Source organism: Dendropsophus ebraccatus, chromosome 5 (genome assembly GCF_027789765.1).
Source record: "Dendropsophus ebraccatus isolate aDenEbr1 chromosome 5, aDenEbr1.pat, whole genome shotgun sequence".
Classification (NCBI taxonomy): Eukaryota; Metazoa; Chordata; class Amphibia; order Anura; family Hylidae; genus Dendropsophus; species Dendropsophus ebraccatus.
In genome coordinates this window covers 158,576,110-158,601,884 of record NC_091458.1, presented here as the reverse complement: position 1 = coordinate 158,601,884, position 25,775 = coordinate 158,576,110, and the positions used below count along the sequence as shown (strand labels likewise).

Genomic DNA, 25,775 nt, shown 5'->3' with positions numbered 1-25,775 from the left:
AACGATTGTCGTTAGTTACAATCATTACTATGATCGTTATTGCGATTGTTACTATGATCGTTTACTCCATCTGATCCCAGCAAACCAATGGACAATGTGCAATTACACTGAAAGATTATCGTTTAAATTTGAACGATGTAACAATTTTTGGCACAATAATCGTCCCGTGTAATAGGGGCCCTTAGTCTCCCTCATCCGTATAGCAGTATCTGTATCTGTGCAGTAAAGCGGCTTCTGTATGGGATCTGCTTTTGCAGTATGAAAAAAGAGTGATTATTGGAACCTTCTCTTATATCAGATATAACCCATAGTCGTATACATTCAGCCCCCAGAGCTTCCAGGCCGTCCACGGTATAAGAGCAACCCAGATGTGGACAGGAAGGGTCAGGGAAAAAGACAATGCAAACTCCCTATACTAAATCATCCACAATTGTTCCTAACAATAAGCAATATGGCCTGCTCCCAGTTTAGTACATAGTTAGGGATCTCCTTCCGTTCCACTAACAATGACTGAAACGTCCGTCCTTCCTCGCTTTTTCCTGCTCTCGAATTGTTCCCGTTACTCCACCTATATAAAGAAATACCTGGATTGCTGAATACAGAAGGAGTCCCAGGTCTGCTCCTGAGTATAGGATGTAATATATAACACAACGCTCAGCTCCTACCTTCTTAGGCAGCTCAGCATATCATCAGCTGAAGTGTGCCGCTATCTATCATCCTGCTTTCTGACAGATGCACCCAGCACCATCAGTACAATGAATCTTTTTTTTTTTTTTTTTTTTTTTCTTTCATGGACCAAGTGTGGAAGAACGACGAGAAGATTATCCATAGTAGATAAAAAGCATATGAAATGGACCACAGTAAGCAATATCTACTTATACAGGAGTTCATTTTAAGGCCTAATTCACACATCCGTTCTGTCTGCAATTGCGGACCGAACATGAGACCAATGTTATCCAATGGCCTCGTTCACACGTCCGTACGTGTATACGGGGCCGCGATCCGTGCTGCAAAAAAAAACGGACGTGTTGTAATTCAGACCGTTCTCTTGCAGCACGGATGAACGTGGTGCTCCATGAAGCACGGAGCACTACGGATTCACATTCGTAGTGCGGGCCGCGGCCTGCACTACGGGTGTGTGAATGAGGCCTTAATATATTAAAATAATACTGAAGTGCTAATTTAGCTGTATGGACATATGGCTGATCCGTGCACTCTCCGCATATGTACTGTAAAACCAAGCAGTTCAGCTGTCAAGAAATGTATTGAACTTGATTTACCAATTGGTCCACAGGTAATAATAGTCTAGCACAAGGGTCTCAAACTCAGGCCCTCCAGCTGTTACAAAATTACAATTCCCATCATGCCTGGACAGCCAAAGCCTTTGAGCGGAGAGGTGTAGAGAGCAGAGGGGCAAGAGACCTCCCATTGAAAGAGGTAGCAGATGGGATTCGGAGTGGAATCTGTGAGCGTCAGTTCTGAGCATGTAACGCCTGGAGTAGTGGATCCACTGGACCGTCACCAGCGATGGCACTAACCTCACCAGGGAGCGGAGTCTAAGGGGCCGCTGGTTTTCACCAGAGCCTGCCGCAAGGCGGGATGGACTTGCTGCGGCAGGCGACCCCCAGGTCGCTACCCCTGGCTTGGTTGCTAGCGACGGCAGGCGAGGCGTGGCAGGAGCAGTAGGCAGGAGATGGTGCTGGAAGAGGTCTGTAGGCGTAACCGCAGGTGACAGGCTGAACACAGGAGCAATGGTGAAACAGGGGAACAGGAACCAGGAACAAGGACTAGGGACCAGGTAGCGGATAGGAATCAGGAACAGGGACTAGGGACCAGGTAGCGGATAGGAATCAGGAACAACAGGGAGCTGGGCCATGGGAAGCATGTAGAGGCTCCAACACAAGGGACAGGGCATGCTGGGATTTATAGGGAGTGATTGGTGCAACTAACCAATTAAGGGCGGACTGGCCCTTTAAATCTGAGACAGCCGGGGCGCGCGCGCCCTAGGAGGCGGGGACGCGCGCGCCGGCTGGCACAGACGGAGACAGGAGCGGAGGAGAGGTGAGGCGCCGGGTCCCTGCACAAGGACCCCGGCGGCTGCATGGGGCAGGAGGAGGTCGCGGCGGCGGCCCGGAACACGGGACGCCGCCGCCGCCGTGACAGAGCAGAATCGCCGCACTGATTCCGTGGTGTGAACGGGCCCTTAGGGTCTGAGATTGACACCTGTGGTCTGGCAAGAAAGTTACGAAAAAGATTCTAGATTGAAATATCTATACAAGGATTTAAACATAATTTGAATCCTAATCATCCCTAGTTCTCCCAGGTACAAATTTCATCTACAAACAACTTAATACTTTTGTAGCATTATATATCATATTTATAGACCATAACAGGAGCATTTCACATGAAGGAGGGTCTTTTGTGGATATGGCATTTCCTTTAGAACTTTGTTATCTTGATATGAAAACTGGTCTATAACGTTGGGTAACGCTATTGATGCCTTTGACTTGTAGTGTTGGTGATTTTAATAACACCATGAATATGAAAGAAACAAAATTAGAGATGAGCGAAACTGATCTGCGCTGGTATCGCCCAGGCTGCCGCCACCATGTGGAGGGAGGATACTGCCTGAGGACTGCCTGGAAAACATGGATACAGCGATGTATAGCTGGGTACTCCGGGCTAGGGCTATTTTTACTGTAAGGCCAGGGTGGGGGGGGGGGATATAGAGGCCGCCGTCCACTTACCACCCCAATTCCAGCGTCTGGTCCCGGATCGCACCGCCCCGTTCTCCCATCCTGCTTCCTGGTCTGAGCTGCAGCTTGAGACGTGACATCTCAAGGCAACTCAGCCATTCAGCGGCCGAGGCGGGACCCCGCTACGACCGGTGAATGGCTGAGTGACCTTGAGACGTGACGTCTCAAGCCGCAGCTCAGACCAGGAAACGACAGCGGAACGGGAGAGCGGGGCGGCACGATCCAGGACCCAGTGCTGGAGTCTGGGAGGTAAGTGGACGGTGGCGTCTATATCAACCCCCTCCCCAGCCATACAGTTAAAATACCCCTTGCCCAAAGTACCTCTTTAATGTTTTCTAGGCGGTCTCTGGGCGATATACTTCCTCTGCACGGAGTCGGCAGCCTGAGGGATATGAGCGCAGATCAATTTGGTTTAATCTGAAGCCAATCGAATCTGCTTTGCTCATCTCTAAACAAAATAGCAAACCGTTCACCAATGTCTAACGACATGAATAGGATGGGACATTTTATAAGGGGTTGCATGCGATCCTAAGACTACCTGGAACACATAGATACATCCATAGGCCATAGGCTGTATCCATGTTTTTCAGGACTCCCTAGGGTGGCATCCAACTTCAGCAGCCACCAGTATTCAAATGCTGCACGCTCGGGTTCGGACTGGAGCATGCTTGAAGTTCACTCCGCTCTAGTAAGAACATGTTCAGGACATCTTGTTCAGAAAGTGTTGCCATACGTTCAGAGGAGTCTTGTTGTAGCTGTGATGCTCTAAAGGGGTTTTCTGATTTACTTTTTTTGTGTATTAATTCTTGCCCTGTTTAGCACTTATGGTCTTTAACCCCAACCCTGTGAACAGGAAGAGAAATCTCTGAAAGTGCCAATGACTGCCTGTCCATGATAAAGAGAAACTGCTTAAAGGAGAAGTCCTGCAAAATCTGAAAAAAATTGAGTGCCGGCAGGGGTTGGGGGAAACATAATAAAGTATACCTATTAGACCCCGTGCCTCCACAATACTGCATAACTGGGCTCCCGGACCCCGCTGGATGCCATTTTCTTACAGATTCTGTGTACATCACGACCTGGCAAGAATGGGAGGGATATAGCCTGCTCAGCCAATCAGTGACTGCAGCAATGTCCCGCCCCAATCACTGGCTGTGCCAGGTTGTGATGTTGTAACGGGGAATCCATTAGCCAGGTTGTAAAGTGATGAAGAATGTCGGCAGAGGTTCTGCATGGAAACGGGGAACGGTTAAAGGAGAAGTCCGGCAAAAAGTTTTATTAAAGTATTGTATTGCCCCCCAAAAGTTGTGCAAATCACCAATATACACTTATTACGGGAAATGCACATAAAGTGCTTTTTTTCCACTACTGCATCAAGCTGGTGATGTCACAACCTGACTCCCAGAGCTGTGCGGGCTGTGGCTGCTGGAGAGGATGATGGCAGGGGGATGCTCAGTGTCCCTCCAGTGCCCTGTGTCCCTCAGTGTCTCCCTGCCATCATCCTCTCCAGCATCCACAGCCCGAACAGCTCTGGGAGTTGGGTCGTGACATCACCATGTTATCCAGGAAGTGACATGACCATGTTATCCAGGAAGTGACATCACCGTGTTATCTAGGAAGTGACATCACCGTGTTATCTAGGAAGTGACATCACCGTGTTATCCAGGTAGTGACATCACCATGTTATCCAGGAAGTGACATCACCGTGTTATCCAGGAAGTGACATCACCGTGTTATCCAGGAAGTGACATCACCATGTTATCCAGGAAGTGACATCACCATGTTATCCAGGAAGTGAAGCCTTGATGTAGTAGTAAGTGCAGGGAAAAAGCACTTCATAAGCATTTCCTGTATTAATTGTATATTGGGGATTTGTATAACTTTTGGAGGGCAATACAATACTTTAATAAAATTTTTTGCCGGACTTCTCCTTTAATATACATTCTTTATTATGTTCCCTCACCCCCTGCCCAAACTGATTTATTTTTTTCCCTTCCCGACGGACTTCTCCTTTTGACAGCATAATTTTCCGGGACTCTAAAGAAGAATCCTTGGTGTAATCTGATGGGTCTCTGGGGGCAATGCTAGCATTTTCCACATTTCCCTTAGTATTCTCATTACCGTTCCCGTCATTGCTCCATGGTTTGTTAGATTACATGGATACTATATGCGATTATGCTATGCTGATCTCACATGCCGTACTGGGCTGGGAAATGTTACTTGTGGCTTGTAGAAACTCATCGCTCTTTTACCTAATGAGGATTTTCTGAGCTTTCAATAGGTTAAGAATTTCAAGGAAGAGAAGAGCAGAGATCCAGTTATCCCTAGGGAACTTTGCTGGTATTGGATCTGACATCACAGCCTGAGGTTTAGGTCAGTTAGAGACTGTTTCCCTGACAACAATAATTGCCTTTTGGAACGAGCAGCATTTGGGGACCGTCGGATTGCGTTCTTCTTCCCATGCACTAGATATGAATAGGTCTGAGCAGTTATGTATTGCATTTATTGTGCATCCATCAAATGACGCTGCTGTATTGAGATTGTAAATGCAGGTAACATCACTTCACCAAGGTGCTTAAAGGGCGTCTGACAGTAGCTGTATGCTGCATTTTATAAGGGTAGCATAAACTAGGGACAGAGTCATCCTGTTCTCCCGTTCTCCAGATATGCGGGAGAATGGACTTTCTGCTGTGTGACTCAATCCTCCCCCCCCCCCCTCCCCAGCTGCTGATTGGCCTAATGAGAGTGTAGATTGACAACTGCCAATCCTCTGAGTGTGGGCGGAGTTTTCTGCTTATGAATATCCAGGACTACTGAGCTCATGCACATAATGGAGAGGACTACTTATTGTCCATGTTATTCAGGAGGATATCTCTGAATCAGCTGCACAGAACAATGTAAGGCTGGGTTCACACTACGTTTTTGCAGTCCGTTTTCTCAAAAACGGATGCAACTGTGTGCAACCCTTTTGGTCCGTTTTTCCATTGACTTCCATTATAAAAAGTTGGATCAAAATGGATCTGTTTCTTCTAGTGTACACAAAAATGGGGTCGACCTAATTTTTGTGTCTTTTAAAAAAAACGGATAAGGTAAGTCAATGGAAAAACAGATGCACACAATTGCTTCCGGTTTTTTTTCATCAGTTTTCATCCTTTTTTTGCAAAAACGTTAGTGTGAACCCAGCCGTAGTGATCCATCATCCTGTTCAGCTTCTCTGTCACTAGTTTATACTAACCTGCGGGCTGCAATGTTAGTTCCACCTTAAGCCTCCACCGGGCTGCAATGTTAGTTCCACCTTAAGCCTTAGTGTTAGAATAACAATTACTGTTAAGTATAAATCATTAGTTATACCAAGTTGTTAAAATTTTAGCTCCATATGTGTCCATTTCCTTATTGTAGCTTTTTTAAATATAAAGGTCAGTATAACCAACAATATGGCTGCTGATTAGTTACATTGATATCAGCTGTAGATTATGTACATGTGAATGGACACTTGTGGACACCATAAAAAAGTTGTTTATAGCCAGTAAACGGCCATGCTGGTTTTCACTAGCTTTTCCAGAAGCCGCTATAACTAAGCAATCAACAGGTAAATAGAATTTTAAACCACTTGAATGAAGCAAATGACTCTTAAAGGTATATGGCATAGGGGAAAAAAATCTGAAAGTTATACAGATTTGTAGATTACTTTTTAAAAAAAGAAATCTCCAGTTTTCCAGAACTTATCAGCTGCTGTATGTCCTGCAGGGAGTGGTGTATTCTCTCCAGTCTGACACAGAGCTCTCTGCTGCCACCTCTGTCCATGTCAGGAACTGTCCAGAGCAGGCGAGGTTTTCTATGGGGATTTGCTGCTGCTCTGGACAGTTCCTGACATGGACAGAGGTGGCAACAGAGAGCACTGTGTCAGACTGGAGAGAATACAGCTGATATAAACATGTCTAACTTTCTGACACCAGTTGATTTAAATAACTTTTTTTTTCTCCAGAGTACCTCTTTAAGACTCCTTCCTTTTTGGATATCTGCTCTTTTGTTTTATTTGTATCCAAAGTTTATACATAATACAAATCTATATATATACTTCCTATGATAAATGCTGATCTAGAAAGTGGTAGCAATACAGCAATAACGTTCTACAGAAGATATGCCATGTCTTAGCTGGATAGAGTTTCCTCCCAGAACCCTAGTAACTTTCCCGTATGTAATAACTTTCCTATATATATAATAACTTTCCTATATGTAATAACTTTCTCGTATGTAATAACTTTCCCCTGTATAATAACTTTCCTGTATATAATAACTTTCCTGTATATAATAACTTTCCCCTATATAATAACTTTGCCGTATATAATAACTTTCCCGTATGTAATAACTTTCCTGTATGTAATAACTTTCCCGTATATAATAACTTTCCCGTATATAATAACTTTCCCGTATATAATAACTTTCCCGTATGTAATAACTTTCCTGTATGTAATAACTTTCCTGTATGTAATAACTTAACCATATATAATAACTTTCCCGTATGTAATAACTTTCCTGTATATAATAACTTTCCCCTATATAATAACTTTCCCGTATATAATAACTTTCCCGTATGTAATAACTTTCCTGTATGTAAAAACTTTTCCCTATATAATAACTTTACCATATATAATAACTTTCCTGTATGTAATAACTTTCCCCTATGTAATAACTTTCCCCTATATAATAACTTTCCCGTATATAATAACTTTCTCGTATGTAATAACTTTACCATATGTAATAACTTTCCCGTATGTAATAACTTTCCCGTATGTAATAACTTTCCCGTATGTAATAACTTTCCTGTATGTAATAACTTTCCCATATGTTATCATTGATGTCATTGATTGGTTGTGGGGCTCCAGCTGTTTCATTGCAGAATTATTCCATATTTGCTTATATTTAGGCTGCACTGTGTAATAATACATGTAATAGCAGCTTCCCATGCACAGTACTCTGAAGGTGTGTCTGTAATTACATTACAATGTGCAGAATAGCCTCAGACGCTGCCAGGGCTTCTTTTCCAATTAGCTCTTACAATTTGTTCCCATTGGGGTGCGCGGCAATCTCTGGCTGTGTTTTACACATGGTCAGCTCTCCCAAAGCCCTAATATATGAGAATTGACTCCTCTGTCTGCAATGGAAGCTTGATAATGTAGCTTGTGCTGCTTGGTTGGCGGTGTTGGTCCCCGTCTAGCAGAAAAGCAGATTAATACAGCTCTTCCTCCATTAAGCCGTCAGTTTTAATTTAGCGGAGCTGCTTGGAGCATGGAGACCATTTCCTTTACCATTCTGTTTCAAAGGTGTGTGAAAGATAAGGCGTCAACGTTAGCTTAAAGAAATCTGTTTGTATTTTCGCAGGAAGAATACGAGCGGTAAGAAAGCATCGCAATGTCGGTTTTCAACAATGGTGCCAGGATTCCATCTCCACAAGAAGCAGCCAATGGCTTTACTCAGCCCAGCGCCTCAGGTACTTGGCATAAATCAGAAGAAGAAGCGAGAGCTGCCGAGCCAAGTCTGGTTAAGAAAGCCCACCGAGAAATTCTGGACCATGAGCGGAAAAGAAGAGTGGAACTAAAGTGCATGGAGCTGCAGGAAATGATGGAAGAACAGGGGTAAGTCATTGTCTATTGGCAGCCTTGCCAAAACCCAGTGATAATGTATTGGATGGAATGACTTTGAAAGGGACGATTGTGCTGATATGGCTCCCAGTTGCATCCTACACATCCAGGATGTAGCTCCCCAGCGTACGAGCAGTATCTCGGGGGAAAAAGTGTTTACTGCGGGGTGTAAGGCCAGGAGAGGGGCGGCTCATATGTTAGGGGGGCTGCAGCCTAGGTCTGTAAGATGCAGCTGGGAACCAGATCAGCACAATCATGCTGCTTGGTTCCCTTTAAAGGGATACTCCGGGCTAGGTGTATTTTTAGTGTATGGCCGGGGAAGGGGTGGATGCAGAAGCCGCCGGTCACTTACCTCCCTGGTTCCAGCGTTGGGTCCCGGATCGCGTCGCCCCGTTCTCCCGTCCCGCTGTCGCTTCCTGGTCTGGGCTGCGGCTTGAGACGTGACCGCCTCGGCTGCTAAATGGCTGAGCTGCCTTAAAACATCACGTTTGAGCCGTAGCTTAGACCAGGAAGCGGCAGCGGGATAGGAGAATGGGGCGGCACGATCCGGTACCTGGCGCTGGAAGCGGGGAGGTAAGTGACCGGCTGTGTCTATATCCACCCCTTCCCCAGCCATACACTAAAAATACACCTAGCCCGAAGTACCCCTTACTAGAATACTGCCTTAGGCTATGGTCCCTCTTCAGGAACACATCGGGGGGAGGTGGCCATCTCAAGATGGCCACCAATAATAGCCACAATCTTTATTAGCATCTGTCTACATAATGAGATGGCTGCCTTTGCCTGATATGTTTCTAAAGTGGGAACGTGGCCTAAAGCAGTATCAGTGGGAATTTTGGGTCCCCATGACTATAAACATGTCATAAGACTATAATTCGCGTGAGCCCCATTCTGATCCAATGGGGGGCATGCGCATTACAGTCTTATGGCATGTTTGTAGCCAGGGAGACCCGGACTTCCCGATTAAGAAATCTCTACTGATCCAGCAGTGGGCTGCCATGACAGGTACACTTTAAGTAGGGTAATCTTGATATGTATACTTATTATATATATTTCATTTTTTACAGTTTTTTTTTTTTTTTTTCGTTTTAATGTTTGTAAAATGTAAAGAAAATGCAAAACAAACACTGGAGGTGGCGGGGGGAACAGGTGAAAAGTCTAGTTACAGTGTCTTATATAAAGATATGGGGTCCTGTAAGCTCCGAGGGCTGAAGCGGCTGAGGTCACTTTGAGCTTTTTAAGAGCACTAAAGTACCGATCAGGCGTGAGGTATACATGGTGCCCAATCAGAAAGACTGGTGGTTTAGTTTAGGGACACTGCGGATATCAGGACCTTTGGCTCCATAGGGAGCTGCTTCAGGTGCCAATAAGATTCAATGTATATCATCATTTTTTTTTCCCAAAAAAATTTCACCAGATGCCCTGCTTTTTTATTTGTATATATATATATTTTTTTGTAAAACATCTAAAAAACTGAACTACCTTTCTATAAACTGTCAATAAAGGAATGATCTGGGGATCAGAACAACCCCTTTAAGGATTATCTTACTATTTTGTATACTCCTCTTCTATGAAGACCCATGGTTGCAGACTACAAACACGCTTTCTTTATTGTGGCTGCTGCCATGTTTTATCCCCCCCTCTTTCTGCTCTGCTTGCTAATTTACGAACAGAAGGCAAGGGGACAAATAAAAAGGAATGAGACATGACTGCCAGATCTTACTGCACATAAGGTTAGTATGGAGTCTGTTATATAGGAGACACATGGGAGCTGTAGACACACGACAGTAGGATGCAGGATGTTAAGTAAGACCCTTTGGCTAAAGAAACTGCAGATTTAACCTTTTCATTGCTCAATGTTTCCGGAATATTTTACACCTATGATGGCAGAGGTCTTTAGTCACTTTAGAGATGGATTTGTGGATTTTAGTGGATGAATAGTACATAGAAAATGTTCCATGTGACATTTCCTAGGAGCTAATAAATGAGCGTGTAAGTCCTGGAGGAGACTCTGTGCACTGAGGCTTTCATGCAAGGTCACTAGAGTGTTCAGAATTGTTGTCCGTGTACAGAACATCTGCAATAATTCTAAATATAAGCTAAAATCAGAAAGTATTTGCTGTCCGGATGTGGATTTTGCATGGTGTCACACCAGTTATTGTGAAGAAGTGAGATAGCAGGACTCCTGAGTAAGCTATTATCTCATTGAAAACACCACCATTACTCTGCAATTACATCGGCTGGCAAATCCCCAAACTCTATATCACGCAACAGGGATTTCTAAGCAGAATTTAAAATTCCTTCTCATTGACTGTTAATTCATTGACTCTGTTAGTTCTCAGCTTCAGGACATAAGAAAATGAGTTTTATACCTAGGTTTAGAATACGTATACCACATACGAGGAATAGCCCTTGTATGTAGTAAAAGAGTATCCTCCTAAATCATTGTTAGATTATTCTGGGGCTAAAAATAAAAAGATATTAATCCCTGTCCTTTGCAGCTCCCGTTTCATCCCTATATGTTCCCCCGCAGGAGTCTGTTCATTCTCCCTTCTGAGTCGTCTTAGGGGGACCTACATGTACCTGCTCAGCCAATCACCAGTCACATTGGTGTCCCATGTTTTAGTGGTTGAGTGTTACATGGTAAATACAGGGCCGTACTTACCACTAGGCACCCATGGTCCGGTGCCTATGGCAGCACCGGGGAGCAGGGGGAAGGAATTTTTTTTTATTTTTATAAAAAAAATTTTTCTCCCACCTCCTATTCAGACTTGCCTGTAAATCTGATGTTTTTTTTCAAGGGGGGGTGGGGGGGGGTGGAGGTATTGGTCAGGTCTGGTGTGGCGGTGTTAAATGTGACGCCTGTAGCTATTACCAACCAATCTATCAATCCTGTGGTGAGAATTCCTTCAGAAAGAAGATCATGATGCTGATTGGTGAGTGAAGATGGGGCATCTTCAGGTTTAGTGCCTAGGGTAGCAGCAGCTGTTAATACGGCCCTGGGTAAATATGTACGAAAGGGTAAGTATGAGAGTGCCCTCACCCGATAAAACTGGTCCTTTTATTGATTTTTTTCATAAAATCCATGCAACTGGTGGTAGCTGGAACGCAGACACCTTCCATGAGCGTGACAGCTGTTTCGTGTGATTAACACACTTCTTCTGACATCACACGAAACAGCTGTCACGCTTGTGGAAGGTCTCGGCGTTTCAACTACCACCAGTTGCATGGATTTTATGAAGTAAATTAATAAAGGACAAGTTTTATTGGGTGAGGGCACTCACCCACTTCTCTTTTCGTAAGTGATTGTCTGAACTGCTATGTTTTAGAGAGTAGCACCCCCATTACTATAAATGCCCCTAGAGTGCCTCGCATCCCCGCAAAGCTACACTCCGTGCGCTGTTGTTGCCCATTGCTTCTTTTTTGGGATTGGACGTGGTAAATATGTGTTCCTGGCGTTGTATAATACAGTAGTGACTGGGTTCTATTTCCTGAATATGTACAGTTTCTGTGCCAGAAATTTGTACCTCAACACGTGACCAATAAGGTGATGTGAATGCCACTAAATACAGAACTTCCAGCTGTTTTTAGGATTAGTTATAATCTACAGTAGAGATGAGCGCTTGGGTTCGTACAAATCCGAGCGTGGGGCATTTGATTACCAGTGGCTGAAGAAGTTGGATGCAGTCTGAAGACTCCCTGGGGCGGCATCATCCAACCGGCTGGCCGCTATTGAAAGTGTATGGGCACCGCAACCCATTCAGATGGGACAGATTTTCATTTTTGCTCCCCCCCCCACCCCCCACCCCCCCACCCCCCCAAAGCAGGAAAGATTTCTGCTTATCTACTGGAAATTATTGTGGGAAGGGGTGTTTTGGTTTTTCCCCCCACACTCCATTCTCAGGTTGTTTGTGTGGGGTAACACTCATAGGAAAAGACTTGTGTCCAGCCCGCTACCCCCTATATCAGTCCTGATTCCGTGATGTTTTAGTCCTCAAGCGTCACATATCTATTACATTCAGCGTGATCGATTCTGTATATTACAGGTTTGCAGAAAACTTGATTTCTTACCAAAGTACTGAGATGTTCCGTCAGTGGTCGGTGTGCCGGAGACTCCCATGATAATGTGCTGCATTTTCTATGACTAATTAGAATATTCTCTAAATGTCGTCTTTGCACACTGTAAATATTCTCTTCCCCGCAGGCTTTATAACCTGATTGCCGACTGGCTGTTAAGTAGAGACTCTGACGCTTTTAGAATATTAAATTTACTTAAAGAGGACAAATCCTGCACTGCGGTCACTGTGGTCACAGTCTTTTATCAGCAGAAGGGTCAATGTTATGGACTTTCCAGCTTCTTAAGTGTATCTAAGCCTGTCATGTGTGATACTGTCTGTTGAGCAGGAGTACCTAGTAGGACAAAACTGCTTTATTTGTGTCCGTAGATTTCGCTATTCACCCAAAAAATAATGAATAGGCCAATAGACATCAATGTGCACTCAAGTAGGAAAATACGAATTGGTAGATTACGGGGTGTGTGAATAAGGGAAACTAGGCCTTGTGTAAGGGGCTAATCCAAATCTCTCACCCCGGAAGGTGTAAAGCTGGGTTCACGCTGCTGTAGTCCCGTTAACGTATACGTTTTATGAAAAAAACAAAACAATGCAATTTTGTTTAATACATGCGGATCTGTTTTTCCATTTGCCGCCACACACCCTGCGGAGACAGATCTCGCCGACACGCACCCTGCGGAGACAGATCTCGCCGACACGCACCCTGCGGAGACAGATCTTGCCGGCACGCACCACGCGGAGACAGACCTTGGCAGCACGCACCACGTGGAGACAGATCTCGCGGGCACGCACCCTGCGGAGACAGACCTTGCCGGCACGCATCCCGCGGAGACAGACCTTGGCAGCACGCACCACGTGGAGACAGATCTCGCGGGCACGCACCCTGCGGAGACAGACCTTGCCGGCACGCATCCCGCGGAGACAGATCTCGCCGGCACGCACCCCGCGGAGACAGATCTCGCCGGCACGCACCCCGCGGAGACAGATCTCGCCGGCACGCACCCCGCGGAGACAGATCTCGCCGGCACGCACCCCGCGGAGACAGATCTCGCCGGCACGCACCCCGCGGAGACAGATCTCGCCGGCACGCACCCCGCGGAGACAGATCTCGCCGGCACGCACCCCGCGGAGACAGATCTCGCCGGCACGCACCCCGCGGAGACAGATCTCGCCGGCACGCACCCCGCGGAGACAGATCTCGCCGGCACGCACCCCGCGGAGACAGATCTCGCCGGCACGCACCCCGCGGAGTAAGATCATACTGTTTTAACTGATAATTGGTCCGTGTATAAGAGCTAGTGATCAGACGAACAAACGCTTGTTCATCAGGTGATTGAATCTTTCGTGGGACCGTATTAATAATCGTTTTCCGGCTGCACATTTGGCCCGGTGTGATTGATCCACCTTGTGATGGCTCTGCCATGTAAGTGAACCCAAAATGCTGTATCAAATGGCCTGATGCGCAGCTAGATCCATGTACACTTACTGAGCCTATTACACTGCTCGATAATCGTGCCGCCTCCATCCATGTATCACCTATAACACGGAGATATGTGCCACCAAAGGCTGATGATTTTTTGACATGTTGAAAGACTAAGATCGGCCACTGATCGGGGGTTTGCTTGTTCGTCGGCTGATCGCTCTATTACAAGGGAAGTTATCGGCCTGAAGAGAACAGTACAGATCTCCTCTGTGTACAGGCTCCCCCTCCACAATGGACTATTCCAGATTAGAAGCAGATCGTCTGTCAGAGCTGTCAAGATGGCACCAGGCAATGGTCAGCACCAGAGAAGGATCACTGTCTTGATAGTCAGGCAATAGTCAGCACCAGAGAAGGATCACTATCTTGATAGTCAGGCAATAGTCAGCACCAGAGAAGGATCACTATCTTGATAGTCAGGCAATAGTCAGCACCAGAGAAGGATCACTATCTTGACCACAAACATGATATAAACGGGGCCTCTCCTGTTTGGTCCTGATGTTGGCGATCCATCCCCCCCCCCCCCACACACACACTATTTGGAGTCTAAAAAAAAATGTTTCTCTTTTCCCTCAGTACCTGATTCCTTTGTTTGGAACCTGATGCCAGATGTTCGGCAATTTTGTGCCCCCGGCAATATTGTCCGAGTCCTCGTCTTATCCCTCCTATAAGAATGCTGGTAGGGATCTGCTCCTCATACTGCACAGACATCCTGAGCAAGATCTGTGCGGGGCCTCATCCTCCCTGATGATACATTCTCAGCTGACAGCACTTCCCACTGCCCAGAATCCTGATGGTCACTGACTGCTCCTGGTTATACAAAGCTTCAGGACTGGCGGACTGGAGAGGGGTGTCTGCAGTTGGGGAAGGCCAGCTACAGTATTCACCCACTGCTGCTTCTCCCTGCTGCGGGGAATACCTCAGCCAGCCTACCCGGGGCACTCCTGGTGTCAATTGGTGTCAGAAAGTTATACAGAATTGTAAATTACTTCTATTTAAACATTTTCAGTCTTCCGGTACTTATCAGCTGCTGTATGTCCTGCAGGAAGTGGTGTATTCTTTCCAGTCTGACACAGTGCTCTCTGCTGCCCCCTCTGTCCATGTCAGGAACTGTCCAGAGCAGGAGAGGTTTTCTATGGGGATTTTCTGCTGCTCTGGACAGTTCCTGACATGGACAGAGGTGGCAGCAGAGAGCACTGTGTCAGACTGGAAAGAATACACCACTTCCTGCAGGACATACAGCAGCTGATAAGTACTTGAAGCTTGAATTTTTTAAATAAAAGTCATTTACAAATCTATATAACTTTCTGACACCAGTTAATTTGAAAAATAAAGATTTTCTCCAGAGTACCCCTTTAATGTCCATGATTGACTTCTGTATGTCTAATTTTACAATGAGCTATCTATATATTTTTTATAAATAATCGTAGAACCCCATGTGGTTCCAGCTTGTCACAAATGGTAGCGCATGTAGTAAGTCAGAAGACTGCATGGGTCAGAGGTCAGACGTGTCATCTTTAAATAAGATTTGATTGTGTTTCAGGTTGTGAAATGTGAGTGAGAATTCTGAGCCTCACGGCAAATAAACCCGGCAATTTCATCAATCCGGAGAACTCTGTTATTTCTTCCAGTCTGGAGATGTCTACATTTATGTTTCCTGCCGAGTTTATTGGATTGTAGATTTTACACGGCCTATCACAGTAATTATATGGGGGCTGAGATTGGTTGTGGTTGGAGAGAAGGTGAGAATAACCTTATACAATTCAGCTGTTATTAAACCACATGGACGTTTCGGCATCCTCCAAACTGCGCCATACTTACAACTTGCTTCAGAATGATAACAATAAGGGTATAAACCCACACACCGTATACGCAGAAGATTAGATCTAAATAACTGAACACAGCATCAAATCTGCTGCGTATACGGTGTGTGGGTTTGTACCCTAAGGCCATAGCGGGGATAGGCGGCCGTCTCGTTATATAGAAGGCCGCTAATAAGAATGTTCGTGAAGTGGGAAAAAAGAATCTGAAAATCTCTTGTGTAATTTTTTTACCACATGCCACTTTGAGGGGCCCTTTAAGAAAGTTTATCGCAAATTCTTTAACAATTTTTATATGTAAAACATAATAATCACATCTCAAATTTAGTAAAATAAATAAATAATATCCAGTCTAGTCCAACATGGAGCATAGTCTTTGTTCAGGGGATCAGTTCTCTATGCTTTTTTTAAAGGGATAGTCCAATGTGAAAGAATTTTAAATACATTGCTGAGGAAGCAGTAAATACAAGTCATTCTACCCCAATGCTCACCGCTCCTGTTTCATCATCTTCTGGTTCCCGTTTGTCACCACTTGTTGCTACCTCAGTCAGCCATTGGCCACAGTGCTATCCTGGATAAAAATGGTGATGTCACTTCCTGGATAACATGGTGATGTCACTTCCTGGATAACATGGTGATGTCACACCCTGACTCAGAGCTGTGCGGGCTGTGGCTGCTGGAGAGGATGATGGCAGGGGGACACTGAGGTACACAGGGCACTGGAGGGACACTGAGCATCCCTCTGCCATCATCCTCTCCAGCAGCCACAGCCCGCACAGCTCTGGGAGTTGGGTTGTGACATCACCATGTTATCCAGGAAGTGACGTCACCATGTTATCCAGGAAGTGACGTCACCATGTTATCCAGGAAGTGACGTCACCATGTTATCCAGGAAGTGACGTCACCATGTTATCCAGGAAGTGACGTCACCATGTTATCCAGGAAGTGACGTCACCATGTTATCCAGGAAGTGACATCACCATGTTATCCAGGAAGTGACATCACCATGTTATCCAGGAAGTGATGTCACCATGTTATCCAGGAAGTGACGTCACCATGTTATCCAGGAAGTGACGTCACCATGTTATCCAGGAAGTGACGTCACCATGTTATCCAGGAAGTGACATCACCATGTTATCCAGGAAGGGACGTCACCATGTTATCCAGGAAGTGACGTCACCATGTTATCCAGGAAGTGACGTCACCATGTTATCCAGGAAGTGACGTCCCCATGTTATCCAGGAAGTGACACCACTATGTTATCCAGGAAGTGATGTCACCATGTTATCCAGGAAGTGACGTCACCATGTTATCCAGGAAGTGACACCACCATGTTATCCAGGAAGTGACATCACCATGTTATCCAGGAAGTGACATCACCATGTTATCCAGGAAGTGAAGCCTTGATGCAGTAGTAAGTGCAGGGAAAAAAGCCCTTTATAAGCATTTCCCGTAATAAGTGTATATTGGGGATTTGTATAACTTTTGGGGGGCAACACAATACTAAAAATTTTCGCGGAACTTCTCCTTTAATAAATTACGTCTTCGGATGTTTTTCCAGTTGTGTTACTCTCCTAAGTACCATACTTTTTGGACTAAAAACGCCCCTGACTATAACACGCAGCTCTTGTCCATCAGACTTTTAACATGTTAAACTACAGCTCCCAGTATGCCCAGAGCAATGATAAGGCTATGCTGGGAGTTGTTTCAGCCATCGTTGCTGCAGACCGTACAAGAAGATGCATCCCTGATGGGAGAATCCCCAATAATCTCAGTAGATCACAGGTGACGTCTTCTCTTCACTGCTCGAGAAAAGCTAAAATTGCTGAAAATTGCCCACTGTTGTGTATTAAAGTTTTTTTCACTCTTCTACTACTCTTTTTGGTTATTCCCTGTAGTAGTATCTTTTCTCCTCCATTTGGTCCAGACCACCACCACTTTCACGTACTGTACGTCTCCCTTCTGTTTTCTGCTCAGACATCTTGTCTCCTTATTTTGCAGCTGATCCTCATCCTCTGTTCTCTGACTAGCTCCTTATACTGTCACACACTGTGCCCAATACATATTGCCACACGTTTCTCCAGATCCATTTGTTCTCTCTAGATGCCTCTGCCCTCTCCCAGACTCCTACGTCCCCTAATTCAGACCAAAGTTCCCCCAAAGTTGTCTGCCCCTCCACTCTTCTGCTCTCCAGGCTTATCTGTATCCCACTTCAGACTTGTCTGTACCCCCACTTCAGACTACAGTAGTATAGTACACTACCCCCACTTTAGCCTAAAGTAGAGGGAGCTCTGTGACACGCTCACATTGTCTCTATAGACCCCCTCCATGTCTTCACCAGCAACTGCTCCCCATACAGTCATGAAGCCCAATCCGGCCACAATTTACAAGTGTCATAAAGCGTACGTGATGCGTTCTGCTACTACATTGGCTGGTCCAGTATCGCAGATAGCAGGGGAAGAGGAGGCAGACAGCACTCGGAGGAGGACTCAGTGATGAGAAGTGCTTGCCTGGGTGCCACATGTAAAAGAAGGCGCTCTGCTAGAGTGCTGTGAAATTTTTTCTTGTTAAAAAATGTATCTTAAAGAACAAAAACTACGTTATATCCTCATCTTCTCTTTTTGTGCAGTGACGCTCAGAACTAAACTTCACAAGTAAAATGAATTTGCACTAATGCTGGGTAAAGTGGTCGTATTACACGTCTTTCTCTCTATTGAGCCTAAACCACTTTGAGTGCAAGAAATGTACCTTTCATCCCTTACAAATAGCAAATGGTAATTTCCAGCGTAATTTTCTTGACAATGACCCTTCAGATCTGTCACCAGCTGCTCTTATCTTGTCATTTATTGCCTTTTTAACGTGAGATGTACTGTATGACATGCCAGGTTGTGTAGGAATATATTTTGCATTGCATTACCCTACATTATATCTGGTTTACTCCTATTTTTATGGTGTCAGTCGGGCCTCCCGGAGCTTTTCTCACAGCCTTAAAGTTAAAAATTTTGAGAGACACCCCAGTATGAACAGAAAAGTCGCACATGAACCTTCTTATAGTTCCCAGTAGCCCCTTACCTCCTCTTTCCAGGGCTGGTCTGCTGTTCCTTGTGCATAGTCAAGCATAGGCAGGCGGGCTCTAATATGTATCAGTAGGCGTTAGCATCGGAGGTGGTGTGCGGGCCAAATAGTGATGGGGGGGGGCGAGGAACACCCCCAGTACGCCACAGGAGCTCCTCATTTACATATTTTTTATAATATGGTCTAACTTCTCAAAAATGCTGGGACTTTTAAGGTTCAGAAGACTGGAATCGGGAAAAGCAGGGTTGTATGCATGAACTTGCTGATAGTTTCCTTTGAGGTCCCTCATCACTCTGCAGTGTCAGAACCAGGTTATTATTGGGGGAAAAGGAACCGTCCAATAGGAGGGGGAGCAAGGCTGCTGTTTTGCTTCACCATACTAATATTCCTTAGCCAAAAAGAATCTTTTTTAGGAGTGTCTCTTTAAAAAAGTTGATTGAATTGAATGGACTGAACAGCCTACTAGTCACAGCTTTTGGTGCTTAATTATGTTTATACTTTGCTATTGAGATTTGCACAGAAATAGTATACCTTGGGAATTTGATCTGAATGCAACCACTAGCAGACCACATTAAGTCTATTATATTCCTCTTGCATCCTCCTGTCATCTACATCTCAAAAACTTCTCCAGAATCTGCCCATACTCTGCCCGTCCATACATCTCCTCCCTCATCTCCACCTACCGCCCTTCCCGTCCTCTACGTTCTGCTAATGATCTTACACTAACATCTTCCATAGAACCTCCCACTCCCGCCTCCAAGACTTCTCTCATGCTGCACCAGTTCTCTGGATGCTTTACCAAAAGACCTCAGACTTATTTCAAACCCCCAAAGTTTCAAGCGTGCCCTAAAGAGCCATCTCTTCAGGCTTATAACATTCCCTATACTCATCTCACTCTCTGCTATCCCTTCTCCACCTACTCTATAACTTTTTCGGTGCCATCTACTTTGTACTTTCTACCTGCACTCAGACAATGGCGCTTGACCGGCTCGCCCAATCACCTATAGGCCCTTTGCTGTTCTGTGTACAATGGTGGGACCGTCTACAAATGAAGCACTTGTTGCCTCTCGTGTCCCCCCCAGTACCCCTAGTCTGTAAGCCCTCGCGAGCAGGTCTCTAATTACATTTGTATCTTTATTTATTTTTATTAATTGATTGTATAATGTAATATAAATATAACCTCTGTATTGCGTAAAAAAAAAAAATATATTATTAGTTTTATTTTTATTACTCCGATGGGTCTACCGGGTATATATCAGTATATGTGAATGGGCCCTATATATGTTTTCATACTTGTATATCTCATTATTTATATATTATCAACATGCAATTTGGTGCAAATTTTATTGGAGGTAAAATAATTGCTCCATTTTTACCCAGTTCAGCTAACAATGAAGGCCAAGGGTTAAATAGGGTGAGGCATATATATATATATATATGTTATAATGGGGTCTCTGTCCTGTCTCCGTTTCTCATACAACAGGCAGTACTTTTGCGGGAGTGTACTGTATAAGGGATATGGAAGGCTTGCGTCATCATACGGGAGAAAGAGTGAGACATCTTCTTACCACTTAATAAAGCATTGTTTAAGGTTTTGTTATGTTAATACGCGGAATGATTCATATTGTCGCCTGCAAATTTCTCCGTTTTTTATGTTATTAATAATATAATAAAATAAGACAGGCCTAACTGTAGAGACTGTGATTATTGTTATAGCAACCCGGGAGGTGTCATTACTAGTCTATTAGTTACCGTTAAATAGGCTCTGAGGACGTATCAGAAAGGATTCTAGATAAGTCTCCATAGTAATAACAATTGTATAAACATTAATTACCCAGAAATAAAGAGAGCTTCACTTTGCACCGGCTTCTATGACGTCGGGCCCTGTTACACCAAGCGATTATCGGATGTATTTGGCCAATTACACTGGCCAACAAATTTTCTAAAGTTGTTTGGTTCAGAAATAAAATGATCCATTTCATAATGATTTTTCTGTGCTGAATACAAATATCTCAAGGAAAAATGTGAATTATCTCTAGTTTTTCATGTTACTGTTTTGTGAATTGTATAGAATACAGTATAATAGCCGACATATTTATTACTTCTGCAATCATAAGGAAGCGCGGTCACTGTTCATAAACTTTTGAAATATATTCATAGGAAACTTAGTTCTATCTGAAATCAACTACAATTTACAGACAGATCCAAGAATTTTTACAACTTAATTATGTTTATTGAACTCTGGAATCTAGGTCCTTATTCAATGGCTTCTCAGTGCATTTACACCTGTCTTTTGTATTCATACATGGGATTGTCTCTGATCAGGCCCAGTTTACATACATGCGTCCATCCGTCGGCATTTCCCTCCAGCACAGTAGAGAATCACCGGAGGGAAACGCATCTCTCAACTGATCCCATTGTTTTCAATGGGACAGTTCGGATGATCCATTCTACAACTGATGCCGCCGGACCGACAGACAGACTGCACGTCAGAATTCTACATGCTGCGTTCTGACGTACGGACAGCCCAGCTATCCGCACTGCCTTCACTAAAGTGAATGGAGCGCTGGAGGCATGTCGTACACAGATGCATGCATTATGCTTCCTCCGGCTTTTGCCTACGGCACTCTATAGAGATGTCCCTGTCCGCGCTCCCCCATTAACCCTTGTCACCCTGGCCATGCAGCAGAGTTGTCCCCTTGCAGGTGGGGTGGGGGCGCCCCCCAGCTCCTCTCTACAGTGCAGCACTATAGGACAGGGGTAGGGAACCTTGCCTCTCCAGCTGCTGCAAAACTACAACTTGTACAGTTGTAGTTTTGCAACAGCTGGAGAGCCAAGGTTCCCCATCCCTGTAGTAGGAGATGCCCCCATGTATTTCTGCCCACAGTAAAGGGCTCCGGCGTCCGGCTGCCCCCTATATAGATCGCCCCCTGTAATGCTAAAGAGGCAAAAAACGATGACAACTGATGAAATAAACGTATGGAAAATTATATTAAATCATAGTTTTTTTTAATCCGTTTTGTGTGCATCTGTTTTGTTCCGTTTTTCCATTGACTTCCATTATAAAAAAAACGGATCAAAACAGATTTTTTTTGACGTACACAAAAACGTACCTGACTACTTTTGTGTCCATTAAAACATGGATCTGTTTTGTTTTTTTTTATTAATGGAAGTCAATGGAAAAACGGATCAAAACGGATGCACAAAAAGGCATCCGTTTATTTTTATCCTTTTTTTGCAAAAAACGGATGAAAAAAAATGGATTGCAAAAACGTAGTGTGAACCTAGCCCTAATCTGATACCTTGATACCTTTTTTCCATATGGGTCCATTTACACAGAAAGATTATCTGACAGATTATCTGCCAAATGTTTGAAGCCAAAGCCAGGAACGGACTATAAACAGAGATCAGGTCATAAAGGAAAGAATGAGATTTCTCCTCTTTTCAAATCCATTCCTGGCTTTGGCTTCAAATCTTTGGCAGATAATCTGTCCGATAATCTTTCTGTGTAAATGGACCCTTAGATGATCCAATATACCAGTTGATGATGCAAACTTTTCCCAGTATTGTATCACAAGCTGTGAGAAATATAGAAAGTACGTCTATATCTAGAAAATTAGAGCCAATTTCAAAATTTGAACATCATTTTCGATCTCAGCCCCCAAAATTAGTTAAGATCAACTGTTTTCATGTCGGAACCTTTTTGGCTGTTGACCAGTGTTATCAGCCACCATGGCCGAAAACCCCTTAGTGTAATAGTGTTAAAAAGCAACGATCAGCTGACATGCCCGATCACTGATCCTTGTCTTTCAACATGTTAAAAAAATGATAACAGTAATGATGGTCAGCTGGCCATCGCTCCGTGAAATAAAAGCAGCGGAGGCAAACTGCCGCTATCTCCCCGCCTCCACCCCCTGCGCATAATCACTGTCGCCGTGTGTAATTATAGACGTATTACAATAATAAAAAAGTCTTTATCTTAAAGCGACTCTGTACCCACAATCTGACCCCCCCCAAACCACTTGTACCTTTTGGATAGCTGCTTTTAATCCAAGATCTGTTCGGCAGGTGATGCAGTTATTGTCCTAAAAAAATACTTTTAAACTGGCAGACCCGTGCCCAACTGGAGTATCTGTGCCCTAACTTTACACACCCTCTCTGTCCCTCCTCCCCGCCCTCCTCATCATTAGGAATGCTCCAGGCAGATTGCCTCCTATTCCCCACCTGTTTAGCACGGCACATAGTCTGGATCGTTAAGGACCTGTGCAATGTTCAGCATGGAGAAAATGTTCCAGTGGTATTCCTAATGATGAAGAGGGTGGGGAGGAGGGACGGAGGGGTGGTGCAAAGTTAGGGCACAGATACTCCTGTTTGGCACAGGCTTCAAATTTAAGTATTTTTTTAGGACAATAACTTCATCACCTGCCGAACGGACCACAGGATAGATCTTGGATTAAAAGCGGCTATCCAAGGGTACAAGTGGTTTGGGTAAGGCAGATTGTGGGTACAGAGTCGCTTTAAAGTGTCACTGTCGTATTTTTATTTTTTTTGCAGAAATCAATAGTACAGGTGATTTTAATAAACTTTGTATTTGGGTTTATTAGGCAAATCTGCCATTATCTGTATTCAAAAAGACTTTCCCCAGGTCTCCTCCTCTCCCTCCTCTCTCTCATTCACTGCTCATTATCAGGACATCTCAACTAGTTTACATCAGTTGGGTCCTGTATGTTCTATGGAGAGGGGAGGGGGGAGGAGGGAGATAAGTCGCCCCCAGAGAACAAAGGATTACACAGTGAGAGCTGTGTGAAAGCCGGTATTTAGAGGTCAGAGAGGTCAGTGCTAACCTCAGAGGAGATAGCCTGGTAATGTAGCTGTAAATTAACTCTTTGTTGTCCGGTTTTAGTGCCTCATCTCCCTCCACCCCTCCCCTCTCCATGGAGAACAATGAAGACAGAGGGGAGAACATCAAACTGCTTTTTCATGATAAAAGTGCATTTTTCGGCTAATAAACCCAATTACATAGTTTCTTAAAATCGCCTGTACTATTGATTTCTGCAAAAAATTTTTAAACAACAGTGACACTTTAATTGTAAATGTTGTTAGAATACCACTATGCATATGCAGTATACCCTCCTGGTATACTAATCTACACATTGGGATTTGCAGCTTTTATAGTGTCGCATAACAGAAAAAGCTTTGGCTGATTCTTATGTTACAACAAATATTGAACGTCTGTGTGACCTTTCCCCAGAGGACTATTGTTTTCGGCTTACCGAAGCTTCCTCTTCTGTAACAGCCCATCGATGGCTGCCGTTCAGATGCATTAGGCCTTTTCACTTTAGCCGCTATCGATTGAGCATTTTTCTCTTTGCTAATTCTTCAATCTCATTAATTCTGTAAATGGCTGAAGCAGTTGGGAGAGTTTTAATTTTTACTATTTTACCAGGTTCCTTTAATGTATTAAGCTACAATTAGAGATGAGCGAATCGGGTTCGAGTCCATCCGAACCCGAACGTTCGGCATTTGATTAGCGGGGGCTGCTGAACTTGGATAAAGCTCTAAGGTTGTCTGGAAAACATGGATACAGCCAAAGACTATATCCATGTTTTCCACATAGCCTTAGGGCTTTATCCAAGTTCAGCAGCCACCGCTAATCAAATGCCGAACGTTCGGGTTCGGATGGACTCGAACCTGAAACCGGTTCGCTCATCTCTATCTACAATCCTAATGTGCGCAACTAAGATTACAAACATATAACAATTTGTACACATTACAAGTAATTACAGTGTTCCTCTGAAAATAAGGCAGGGTCTTATATTATTTTTTCTCTGAATTTTCGCAGTAGTTTTTATTTTATGTATGCCCCTACACTGTAGCCCCCACTCTATACAGTAGTTAGCCACCATACTGCATACCTCCCCCCTTTGTAGTTCTTTCCCCATACTGTATACATTCACAGGTAGTCCTCATACTGTATATCTTTCTACCCTCTTTAGTTGTTTCTCCATACTGTATACATCCTCTGCAGGTAGTTCCCAGCTCCCTATCCCCTCTGTCTGTGGACCACATACCCTCCCTCCCCCATATTTAATGTCCCCTTCTGTGCATCTTTTTGCCACTCCGGCCTCCCCTGCAGCTTGTGGGGACGGAGCATATTAAATCTGGCAGTGATTGGCTAATGCTCAGCCTCCCAGTGTCAGGGATTTGGTCAGCTGACTATAACTAGGGCTTATTTTAGGAATAGGGCTTTTATTTCAAAGCTACTCTAAAAACCCAGCAAAATGAAGCTAGGTCTTATTTTTTTGGGTTCGCTCTTATTTTTGGAGAAACACACTAACAGTCATGTGTTATTTTACATGTACTAATTTGCTATACAAGTAAAACCAATGAAGGGAACTGAAGTATAGGTTGTTGTGGATAAAAGTGGCAGACATGCACCCCAAAGAGCAATTAATCAGTCCACAGAAAAGTTACACGTCCCACCCACTTCAGGTGTCCATCTGGTCAGATGGTGCCCAGTGACTTAAGTATATAGCAGTCCACAGTAGTATCATGGAAAAGAAATGATCTCAGCACTCACCAGCACACATTTAATGTGCAGTGACAGACCAACAAATATTTTGTGCCACCTGCGCTTTAAGGCCAAAGCATAACAAAGGTCTGACCTCAACAAAGTGCAGGTGGTGCAAAACATGTGAACACTGCCTAAAGAAGACTCATTAAGGATATGCTGGTGAGTGCCGGGATCATTTCTTTTGGCTGATGCTAAAGTGAAATTATTATTTGCAGTGATATTTCCACATCCAGCTGCTTAGAGTTTCATGCCAAGATTAAAGAGTAAAGTGTCTGTCTGGATTACTGTACATGGAGCTCTTCTAAATCATATAGTCACAGTTGCTAAATGTCGGTAATTCCGGGTCTAATATATTCAT

At 44.3% G+C, this 25,775-nt stretch overlaps 1 protein-coding gene across 13 annotated transcripts in view; it reads left to right on the top strand.

Annotated features, from left to right (window-relative positions):
- SRRM3 (serine/arginine repetitive matrix 3) overlaps window positions 1-25,775 on the top strand; it is a 249,766-nt gene that overhangs the window by 105,613 nt on the left and 118,378 nt on the right. For all 13 annotated transcript variants that reach the window (XR_011363240.1, XM_069971748.1, XM_069971751.1 and 10 more), the window contains one exon: window positions 8,136-8,389. Coding sequence is in view for 12 of the 13 variants with exons in the window: in XM_069971748.1 (XP_069827849.1) it covers window positions 8,166-8,389 (224 nt within the window). In the remaining variant the exon portion in view is untranslated. The remainder of the gene's footprint in view (window positions 1-8,135; window positions 8,390-25,775) is intronic.